Source organism: Eutrigla gurnardus (genome assembly GCF_963514095.1).
Source record: "Eutrigla gurnardus genome assembly, chromosome: 10".
Taxonomy (NCBI): domain Eukaryota; kingdom Metazoa; phylum Chordata; class Actinopteri; order Perciformes; family Triglidae; genus Eutrigla; species Eutrigla gurnardus.
In genome coordinates this window covers 23,747,313-23,759,537 of record NC_139924.1, presented here as the reverse complement: position 1 = coordinate 23,759,537, position 12,225 = coordinate 23,747,313, and the positions used below count along the sequence as shown (strand labels likewise).

Sequence of the window (12,225 nt, the reverse complement as noted above, 5' to 3'; positions counted from 1 at the left end):
GAAAACATTGTACAGTGTTTGAGTTAATAACAGTCAGTGGGGGAGGAAGTAATAGATTGTAAAACTACTCGAGCAAAAGACAAAAGTCCTGCATTCAAGATGTCACTTAAATAAAGGCTTATGAGAATAACATAGCCCATGAATATTTACCGAAAGTAATACAATAAAAGTCATATCAGTAGATAGACACATGAAATTAATTAAAAGGAAAAGCAGTGAATCGTCACATTGTAAAGCTGGAACCATGAAATGATTTTGCTTTAAAAGATTGTTTAGCTTCCATCTTCATATATTTAACCAGTTTTCACTGGTGAATCAGTTTCACCTCCTGGATCCTGAGATCCTTTTTGTTTTCCCATAAATTCGATATTATCCATGCAGGGAGTGCAGTTAGTGACAGTGTGGGCTCCGTGGTAGCTCTGACTGCTTGATGGAGAAGCAGCAGGGGGCGGGGCTTAGCTAAGGATCAACTGACTAATAATTTCAGCTGTACTTGTACTTGTTTTAAAAAAAAAATGCTTGTAAAGATGTCAGATCAATGTACTAACTCAAATGTGTATCTGCTACTACTTATAATTGTTATAATCAAATGATGATAGCAAACACTGATGAATAAGTACCTGATGAAAGGCTTGCCCAAAGATTGTTTTTTTCTCAGTAATGAGTATTGTGAAGAAGGTTGCTTTGATGACAAATGATAGAGCAGAGAAATAAGACCCTAATGGAGCCATTAAACTCCATAAAAGAAACCACTGATGTCTTTCTTTCAGAGTTTGCTCCCATTAGTATAAATCTATACCTACAAGTCATTGCTTTTCATTCTCTTCAGATATAACGAAGAACCGTTCCAGACTCTCAACTTGATGCAGGCCGACACCTCATTGAATAGAACCATAAGGGTCCTTTTTTTTCATGCCGTCCACTGCTTGGGCTAAATCAGGGACCATTGATTGGCAATCAGCACATCTCACAGTTCAGCATTCCCCACTTGCATTTCAATCTCCCCCTACCCATCACCCACTCCCTTATTCCGATGCCAATACTCAGTCGGCAATTCTAATCCTTGCAGCCTATCAGGAAATATGCTTGCACTAAAGGTATAGCTGCCAACTTTAACTATATGTTGTGGTTTCTCAAATCTAAATGATCAACCAAAGGTGCAATTAGGCCTACCTAAAATCTTGAGTTCAGCATTCGAGTAGACGGCCCCATATTTATTTCCTGCAGCACACTGGTACATTCCTGAGTCCGTCTGCTGCACTCTGTGAATGGTCAGTTCCCCATTCACTATTTCAACTCGACCCTGCAACAAGAGAACATCACATCTAAATATTGATTTTCTATACATGATATTGCCACAAATAGTGAATGTTAAGTTTTAAAAGAATGATTGAGATGTTTCATGGTACTCAACAAAAGAAGAAGTGTGTAGTATGCGCAGTACCTGGGATGTCAAGGGCAAACCATTACGAAGCCAGTGATAGGTGGGCCGGGGCCTCCCCATGGCCTTGCACTCCCATTGGAGCTTCTCTCCACTATCCATCTGGGTATCATTAATCATTCTGACCCACTGAGGGAGGGCTTGGAAAAAAGAAAGATTTAGAATAAGTGATATATCCTTAAGATACACACAAGTCACAAGTGTGGTCACCTGTATGTAGATGAGAAGAAACACCAATACACTGTCAACACATAAGAGGTTGTATTTGAGACAGTAGATGCAGGAATGTGGTACAGTGACACTTAACCTTACAGCCCCAAAAGAAGCAAAAATAAGGTTTTGGATATACTTGAATAGTATCCATGCCTTCTCATTTGTGTGCTGACACATGTCACACATTTGGTTTTCGTAGTTCTTAATAGTCTTTTGGTGCTACACAATCCTTGAATACACCCATGACACACTGACTTCCATTGCTCCTATAATTCTGCAGTGCACTGAACAGAGATAACGTACACATATATACAAACCACAAACTGCACTTCGTTGTGAACCCTGTTGTACAGTGACGATAAATGAGCCTTGTGCATTGCTATAAATCACACGATGTATCGAGTAATAAGGCACCTTCTTTTTTCCAGTCCTCTGTTATGCTCTTTACCCCTCAAGAACTGAAGGAAAATGCCCACCTATTTTAATGAGGCGCTGGCTCACAGGCAGACATCAAAGAAAGGAAGGGGAACGTTTAAAATGGTGTACAGTAATAAACCAGTCCATTCTTACTCCCAACTCAAGTACCAACGCTTGGTCAGTTCCCCTTGGCGTCTGATCCCGAAGCACCCTTTTTATGAAATGCATCAGCCTTTCAAGTAACTCCATGTGAAGCCACCCGCATCATAATAAGACTCTCAGGGCAACAGATGTAGTATAAAGAGCAACCTTTGTAGTATAACCTACATAGGAACATCAGCAGACATATTTTACAGAACAATTTTTTTTTAACAAAAAACTCAATCTTTTCCTAAGCCTTACCAAGTACCTGTGTTACTAATTAAACTTATGTTGGAAGTTTATTTTGATAAGAGACTGTATAGAGCCACTGAGCGTCTCTTTGATGAGTTGGGAGTGAGATTGTGTTGCCTCAACACCCAGGGCTTGTTTCTGAGACCACAGTGAAGTATAAACTACAGTAAAACCTGTATACCAGCCTTAGACTGTATGTAAGACTAAACTTAGTAATTGTCAACCATTGGTTTGTGGACCAATTCGTTTTGGCTGTCGCCATCTTGGAATTTTTGCAACTAATGAATGGAAGTGACCATATTTGGACTGCAGAGGAGCGACGGGTGGATCTGAATAACACAAGCGGCAAAGAAGTGTTAAAGTGATCTTAGTAGCCGATTCCCTTGGTATCCGCGGTGGTGAAGCCGCGGTAGCGATCTATCACAAGGTAGGCCCGCTCCAAAGCATACACTGCTGTATCATATACTGTCTTTTCATTTAAATGCAACCATAATTTACTGAATGGACATCATGCTGTATTGAAGAAGATTTAAAACTAGAGATGGAGACCATAAACTCATGTTTACAATGTTTACTGAGATATTAATCAAGTGAGAAATAGGATCATTTTCTCTTAGACTTCCATGCAATCAGACTTCTCTTTGGATGGATCACGTTTATGTTTTTTACTATACTTTTCTTTTCTCCGGTTCCACTGCATGGCTGGCCCATGGCACTAGCGAGCTAGGCAACAATGACCATTCCTTGGGGCCCATTATCCATGAAGCTTTCTTTTTCTCCTTTCTTTTTCCCTTCTCTATAGCCTACTTTCTTGTGTTTCCAAGGCTACATCCGCAGTTCCCATCCAACTACACATTCTGCTAAGAATCTGTCTCCTCTAGATCTGAGCACTGTACAGCTATATGTATTTTCTTTTCATCTTGAAGTCTCTTTCCATCTACTGGATCTTATACTACATATGGTTGTGCACTTTCCAATTCCTGTACATTAACAAGGATATACACTTTACATGGACCATTTCTTACTGGGGCTGGATCATTCTGCCAGCGTTGAGTAGGAGAAGGAATGTTAATCAGTTAATCACGAACTGAGGCTTTCTTCCTCCCCTTTTGATTTAAATCTCTTTTGCTCTTATATGCTTTACACTCAAATTAAACATTAAAAAAGGCATATGGTAATTTTAGTTGTTCTATGTGTCATAATGACGTTTTACTACTTATATTTATAATAATACTTTTTTTGTGAATACATTTTTTAATAACAGATGTAACAAAAAAAATAAAAATGAATAAATAACCCGTTTGTCTAGACTAAATTTCTGAGGACAAGTTTGACAGTTTCTGATAATTATGTGATTTCATTATAGGGTCAGTGTGATAAATTAGTACAAATTCCACATTGACAAATGAAATCTGCTGCTTCTTACTATAATAATAATTATACAACTCATTTTTAATCTTGATTAGCTTACTATATGGTCTTACAAAGCTGGCCAGACCCAATCATGTACATTGAATAGTAGTGTACCTCTTCTACAGTGCATATAGAAAACAGCAGAAAGGAGGAAACGACAGGATTGAGCTGCTTCTCCTGCAGTAAGATGCCAAGCACGTTCTTTGCTATTCTTTGCATATGGCACCTTCGGTAGAATACTTTTGTGTGTGTGTGGTGTGATTGAATGATTACGGTCAGGAAGGTCTCTCTCACAATGGAAGTTCAAACTTCCAGCTGACCTGTGTAAATTACATTTAGCGTGAACCTGCTACAAATTAGCTCCCTATTCTCCTTGTGATGTCAACAGGATGGAGGTTGCCAAGAAGTGCAGGGCCTTGGAAATGTGTCCGACCAAGGCTGAGGCAGTCCATTATCTTGGTCCTGTGCACACGGCACAGACAGAAAGGAATGGATGACAGGCACCCTCATAGACAAGTCTATGATAATGGGCAGAGCTAGTAATTCAGGACAGGGGCTAGAAAACAGAAATTGGTCTTTAAGTGAGCTGTATCGTGAAACCGAACACCGTGAAAAGCTCTGTGTTTAATTGTTAAAATACATCATTATAGTGTATACCTGCATTCGATTTTAGATGAGAACATTGCAAAGTGAGTATGGACCAAGCAAGAAGGTGAGGTCTGAATTCCCTAAAACTGATAATTCTATAATTAATGTGTTATCTAATTACAGATGATTCCAACCCATTAACTGAAACCGAATTAAAACATGCAGCACATTCATATGAAGCATCAAAAGGCATGGATGTGACTACTAAGACACAAAATAATTCCATCATATAATGACAAATCTTTTTTTTTTAAAAAGGAAAAGAGCACAATACTAACAATGGTCTATTAAAATAACTCAGAGAGAAGTAGTTCAAAACATTAAACACAAATCACACGTGACAGCTAAAACCTGCTAAAATAAAAAACATTTGATGAGGTGATGAAAACTTGTTCTTGGATTGTCTGCCATGGATAGATAATTAGTCCTTTGACTATTGAACAAATCCATCGGGACCAGGAGAATATTGTAACTGGCAAAGATTAGAGCATGAAAAATACTTGGAAACAGTGCAGGAGGACCAAAATAGCCTACAAAGTTGAACTGTTGTTTGGAGGACTGTGCTCCCACCTTCCTGAAATATTAAAGTACAAGATGAACCAATGAAGGGAGAGAATGAGGGCATGCTTTGGACTCACTGTAGACCTGTAGATGTCCTTTGAAAGCAGTGCCTCCTCTTGGATTCTCAGCTTTGCATTCGTAAGTTCCCGAGTCCTCCAGTTGAATGTTGGGAATTTCCAGCACAGCCTGGGACTTCCGAAGTCTTGCTTTTTTGGGGATGTTGCCATTTATCTTCCTCCATGTGATTGTTGGCACTGGACTGTGGGGAGAGAAGTGTGTACAGTGTACTTTGTAATACTTATTATAAGTATATGTTCATGTACTTTCACAAAATACTGAGTTTCTTTCTATTATTGCATGCGTGATCTGTTATAGGTTGAACTCATCCTTAATGCTCCATCAATAAGTCAAGCTACGTGAGTATTGGACATTTAGACAGAAAAAACAAGTCATAAGAAGACATCGCTGTAGGCTTTTTGAAATTGTCGTGATTATTCCCCTTGACACCACCATTAATTGGAAAAGAAATTCAATAGCGAACACCATTGCTATTTGCCCAACAAGAGATATTTTAAAATATTAACATCTAATTGTACCAGACACTGGCAATGACCTACAGACACCAGAAGTCCTTCACTTGTAATTACATATTGATATACCGTGATGAGTATTCAATGTTGGTTCTGCTCCACATGTAAATCATTGACCTTTTGACCACTCGTGAGATATTTACTGTACCCAATGACCCACACATCAGAGCTCAGGTTTCAGAGGGACAGGGACACGATTCAAATCAGGCTACTAACAGCCTACAAGACTTTATGATTAGTGTTCAAGCAATGTCATCTACCCCTGTTTATTCATGGGCTGCCCTATAGATGTGTGTGATAGATGACTTGCGTATGCAGGGAGAGACTATGCGCTCAGTATCAGTAGTGCTCTTGTATGACAACTAGATTTGACAGGTGTCTGAAAGATGGAAATGTGACACCACACAAACCTCCAGTGAACCCATCAATCATTTAACCGAGATGAAAATGTTACATCCCTGAGCTTTTTTATCTGTTCTAAATTCACAAGGACATCGAAGGTGCAATGGACTTAAATCAGGATTCAGAGCATGTTTTATATTAAACAAAGCATTTCATCTCAAAGAGGGTGTTTCATTTTGGACCGCCGTTTTGTGTGTGTGTGTGTTTTTTTTTTTGTAGACTACTGATTTTAACATTTTCTTGTATTTTGTATTCTTTTTGAATAGCTAACTCATTACCTTGCAGCCTGTATTAGAGCTTTTCTCACATCACTCAGAATGTGAAGCAACTGAATAATAGGCAGTAGTTTCAAGTTTTCGGATCCACACATTTCTGCACAAGAATGCCTTTATCCATAGTTTGAAAAGCAAAGCATTGCAGTGACATAATACAACATCTATGTCAAAAAATAAGTTGCTGTCATCACTTTTTTTCATTTGCAGTTCAGACAGCTAGAGTTGTTCGAGTACCGATAAGGTATTGTCGATACCAGTACACCAGTAAAACACTTGAGTGTCCGATGTTTTCCCTGATAATGCTACGATGTCAACGAGACATGTTGAAATCGGAAGTCCTTAATTAACGGCTAATGTGAACGGCGGTCCCACAGGGTTGCATTATGACGCGGCAAAATTAGTATTAGGCGAAGGTAAATTATAACATGATCATGGTGTGTCAAATATATATTGAATCAACAAAAAAATAGCTTAGTTACTCAAATACCTGTGGTTTAACATGGCGATTTTCATTTGGATGCCCTTGTTGGGTGTCAGAACAACATATGCTAACAATAGACACAGCGACAGAATCAGTAGTCATTAATACGGCATGCCGTTGTTATTAGGCGCTTCCTCATATGTTAACTCTCGAGTAGCCAGAGAACAGAGCAAATCTTTAGAGACCTCGAGGGGCTGGAACATGAGGGTGACTCTTCCCGAGTCCGTGGCAGGATGTGTGTTTGGAGACTGAATAATGAGCTCCAGGCCTGTATGTATTTGAGGAGGGGGGGGACAGGGTCCCTCTTTTTAGAAACGAGAACCTCTGCCTATCAGCGTTTTAAACCTCTGGCAGGGACTCCTGAATTCTGAGGCTGAAATCATATCGATTTGATCAAAGTGTACAAACTGAGGATTTCATACCTGCCGTCGTGACTGTGTTACACAACAGAGTTTATGTAAGGTGTTATAATTAAGCAATGTGCCCACAGGCAAGCAACAGATTACATCTTAATTAGCATTTCACACAATTGACGTGGCCTCACCTGGAGTGGTTCCATAATAAAGGTTGAAAATTCAATCTAATTCCAAAATATAGAGGAGAATTGGTTTGGCTTCAGATCATTAACAACTAGATATTATTCTGCCATTCATCTCATTTGCCAAGCTCTCAATGTTTTGGTGTGTCTAAGATATTCAACACTATTTCTGCTGGACCCGCGGGCCGGCCTACACCAGGCTCAGTGGCTTACTGGCTGGCTGCGTGAGTGACTCCGTATTGTTGAAACATGCATACGTGAGTGAGAGCAGTGGCTGCAAAGGAAATGCTAAAGCTGTTGAACTTCTGGCTCAAGGACTGTAAATATATCACTTTATTGATTTTTAAAAACGCTGCAGGTTGACAAAGTAATCATGTAGATTCCCAATTTTGTCAGAATAACACGTTTCGAAATGTTCTCATGCATTTTATTCATATTTTAAGCTAGCCATGGTGAGAAATTAACATACTTTTTTCACAATAAATCCCTTACTTACGAATAACATGGTCAGTGGTTACAAACAATAGTGGTGCTTTTACAATTTGAACCAGGATGAACAATGTAGCCCCTCTAGTTCTGGCCTGGTTCTTGTTTTGAGGGAAAACTAAAACCACGATTTACCAGTATGATCAGAGTCTTCCAAAACCATTAACCATAATACCGAGAGTCTAAAAGGTGTTGCCATTAAGAGGCACTTTATGCTGCTGCTGCCAACGTGGTCCTTATGGTCGTGTAAAGCTCAATGATAACTGTATCGGCGAAGTGTTTCAAGAGTTTGATTCCCTCGGGTCACTGAAGCTAAAAGTATATCCACTACTCGAAGGCAATTTGGATAAAAAACCCACCACACGTATTATATTTTAAGTGGGAACGAGTGGGAGAAAGTGTAAGCTATCAAATGTACAAGGCTGTTTGAACTTCATACTCTAATATCCCCCGAAATGAATCCAGCTAACAGCAGTGCACTTCTCAGATCTTCTTGTAAAACAGACTGTGAAGCCAGATTTCAATTGAATTTGTGTCATTTAAACATCTATAGGTAGTACATCAACATCTATACATTAGATTAGATTAGGTTAGATTAGGTTAGAATCATTCAAAATAACAATCCTGATAATCTTATTTAAAAATGGATGTACAAAAATGGCTGAATGACAACTGCTTTCATCAGCTTGCAATAAAGAAGCCAAAACAACATGCACAGGAGACCATCACATATCATTTCAATTAACAATCTAACTAACACATACAGGATGTAACGAGCCTAAAGGCGGGCTCACACCGGACCGAAAATCGGCGTCTTTGAGAGAGTCGGCGTCCGTGACATGAGTCTACTTGGTGTGGTCGCTCGAATCGGCCCACGTCGGCGTTCATTTCAGCCGATTCAAATGTGTAATCCGCCATTCGAGTCGGTCATTCTTTTACCATTCTGATTGGTGGAGGCTAGCAGCTTGACTAGCGAATCAGTGAAGCCCGGAAGTGACGATGGTAAACATACCAGATAACCAGTGGAATCGAAGAAGGTGGTCTAGAGAGGACCGGCTACTTCCGGTTTTCGTGTTTTTTGGCCCACAATACAGATTAGCGCCGCCTGCTGTTTTGGAGACATTACATCTCGCGCAAGCGCGGAACGTATGGCGTCGGCTGTAATTCCGTAGGTGTGAACCGCCCATGTCGTTGTTCGAGTCGGCCATATTAAGTAGCCGACGCCGAATTTACCGACGCGAGTCGGGCAGTTCTTCCGGTGTGAACACAGCTTAACAGGAAAGTGTGTATGGTATCCCTGATCCAGCCAAAGCTGAACTTGGTTTTATCTGTATGTATATGGCCATCATTCTGTAGCAAAGCCAATATAACACACATACAAGTTACACAATCATGATTCATAAATCTTGCACTAGAAATTCAACTTTATCAGGTGAAACTATGGGACTTTTTTGTTTTTACTGTCTCATTGTTGTCTTTGCCCTGGAGTGTGGCCTGTAATATCACTGGGTCACTGGGAAATATCACAGGAGACAATCATATCAGGGAGCTTTGGCGGTCAGACAAAGAGCTCTTCTGCTCCCACTCAGCTCGTTGTGTCATCATCAATATTGAACAACAGGAGCACAAAAGCCATTTTAACTTCATTTTCAGTGCTGCATAAAGACTGGCATTTCTTAATAGGGTTCATTGATAAATCATTAATCTCTATGTTAAAGGGTAAGTCGCCGGCATCACTTACTGACTGAAAGCCATCAAGCACAAATTACTCCATTGAGGAAAGTACAGAGAGAGCAAGGACTGTTCTGCAAGCACTCACAAACTTCCACTTTGTTTGATGGGAGAGACTGAGCGGTGTGAAATTATAATGCAGTGTCTATATATTTAGGAAATGACTAACCATAATGTGGATAATTAATTGAAATCAAAGAAAACAATTATGAGGTCCTTAGTCATCTGTAGATTAGAGACTGTTTGAACTTAAGATAGGAGTCAGCCATGAATAATTCATGCTGACTAATTATAAACAACATGGAGTAGGGATGATAAAAGATTATGTTGAACAATGGAAATTATTTCTTGTAATGTCAAACACCACTTCAACTTTACTTTGGAGTAGAACAGATTGAAAATAGATTGCATTTGATTTTGACTTAAATACATTTGAATTGAACATACTATAATCATGGATTAATTATATATATAATAGATTGATTTTTATTCATTATTATATTTTTTTTATTATTTGAAAAGACATCATTTTGTTAACCGTGGAGCCTTCAATGTTAACTTATTAACTGTGATACTTGGTTCACATTGAAGTCTCGGTGTACATTCGTGTGCTTTCCCTCCTCGCCGACAACTATTACCAATTTCATTTCTTCCATGGACATGACCTTGCCTTCCTACATTCATGAGAGGCCCTGAAAGCACCCAGGAAACACAGATACATTTGGGCTCTCAATTATGTGAACACATGGGTTCCTCTGGCTGTATTCCCCATTCAGTCTTCCCCCAATGCACTAACATGCCATCTAACAGCCGAGCTACAATGCTGCACTTCTCTACACTCACTTAGCATCCTGCCTGAAGAGAAGACATGCCTGCTTCCCTTTCAGGTAATGGAATAACGCAATTTAAAGAAGAGGGGAAAAACACAAGGAGTATTATCTAAAGGATCGCTCAGCGGCAGAGCAGCGTAGTTTACTTTTTCATGGTGATTAATATGATCCTGCTGAAATAAACAACAAGCTATATTTTTGCTATATGTTGTGGTATACTTACTTCCCCAGAGAAAAGCACTCCAGCCTGACAGTGACTCCTTTGGCAGCCAGAACAGATGTGGGGAAATGCACTTCAATTTTGGGCTCGTATTCACCCATGACACCTGGAAAAGGTTAAGAAAGAGGAATTGCAGACATTAGAATCAGGCAGACTGAAACCGCTACTTACACCTTTTCCCATCATCTTCGTCTTCTCTTGCAGTGTGCTGCACAGCGACTGGGATTAATGATTTAAAAATATGGAGGCTCTCTGTCTATTACCCCAGTACCTGTTTTATTTGAACCAACGGCTGGGGAACAAAAATGAAGCAACAAACCTACATTTCCTGAGGATTCCTGATACTCAAAAAGATACACACTGGTAATACCAACCCTATTAATAAATAAATACAATTAAACCAAATACAGAGCACTGAATAATTTGATTATTTTTATCTTTACCAAAGAGATTAGCATATTGTAATAAGGCATATACAATAAGCCAAGTTTAAAACATGGTATAGGAGATTGTTTTATATTTTCATGACTTGTCAGTCAAGTTCTGCATAACATCACCCTCTTAAAGTCATATTTTCATGTTTTTCAAAAACAAAAAAACTGAACCAAATATAATAAAATGTTTCTGTGAAATGATAAATACACATCATATACCCTATATTTGGTATGGTTTTTTGAAAAACTATGACTAATGATCTATGCAGGACCATAAAGTCTATACGTTTATAAGAAACAGTAGAAAAACCATTAAGATGATGTTCTAACACACTCCAGTATTGTCCTGTGGAATTAGCAAACCGCTCTACAAACACATTATGAAGGACACAAGTGATAACGTGTTATCAGTCTAGCTAAGTGCCACTATGACTAACACCTCCAGTCTTAGTCCCAGCCAGAGGACATGTCTTTCTCTGTTTATTCATCTGTATGTCGAGGCGGCCATTAATATCCATTAGCCAGAACAATATGTCAGATTGCAATGAGCAAATTTGGAGTAAAAAATTAAAACCTTCACCTGGGATCTAATTACTATTATCAGTCTTACAACACTCATTGCACCACTGACTGACACACTGCTAACCTCAGCAGCTACCTGAATTCCTGACAAAACATACCAGACCATATCCAGGGCCACGCCACGTGATCAGTAAGACAAATGGCTGGCATGACATTTGAGAAACCATAATTACCTCCTACATGTACCTGACACTTTTTATGTGATGAAATGAGTGGTGCAAAGAAGGAGTGGGCTATTGAATTGTGGCCCACTATGTATGGTAAAGGAGTTTTATGATATTTGTTCCAAAGAACTTTTCAATTTCAATCTCATTCTCAACATTTATTGCTCCAAAGCAGCCCTTCACATATAATGAATTTGTAATATATCACTGGCTCGTGCCATAGTATATTCAATATCATATTCAGTCTCAGCTGGACCTGATAGAATTGAAAGCAATAACGTCTTGGTGTACTAAAACATTAACGGCTCTCATCTGTAGTGTAGTTTTATTATGTATGTTCAAGTTTTATTTATTAATCAGATGGAAATTGACATTTTTTCTCTGTTTTGCTTTGTTCTTCTGTTCT

At 39.1% G+C, this 12,225-nt stretch overlaps 1 protein-coding gene across 3 annotated transcripts in view; it reads right to left on the bottom strand.

Annotated features, from left to right (window-relative positions):
* Positions 1-12,225, bottom strand: part of cntn5 (contactin 5) — a 100,217-nt gene that overhangs the window by 24,712 nt on the left and 63,280 nt on the right. For all 3 annotated transcript variants that reach the window (XM_084019487.1, XM_084019488.1, XM_084019489.1), the window contains exons 8-11: positions 10,643-10,745; positions 5,164-5,345; positions 1,445-1,581; positions 1,174-1,303 (exon numbers count right to left, since the gene is read on the bottom strand). In XM_084019487.1, the coding sequence (XP_083875613.1) occupies positions 1,174-1,303; positions 1,445-1,581; positions 5,164-5,345; positions 10,643-10,745 (552 nt within the window). The remainder of the gene's footprint in view (positions 1-1,173; positions 1,304-1,444; positions 1,582-5,163; positions 5,346-10,642; positions 10,746-12,225) is intronic.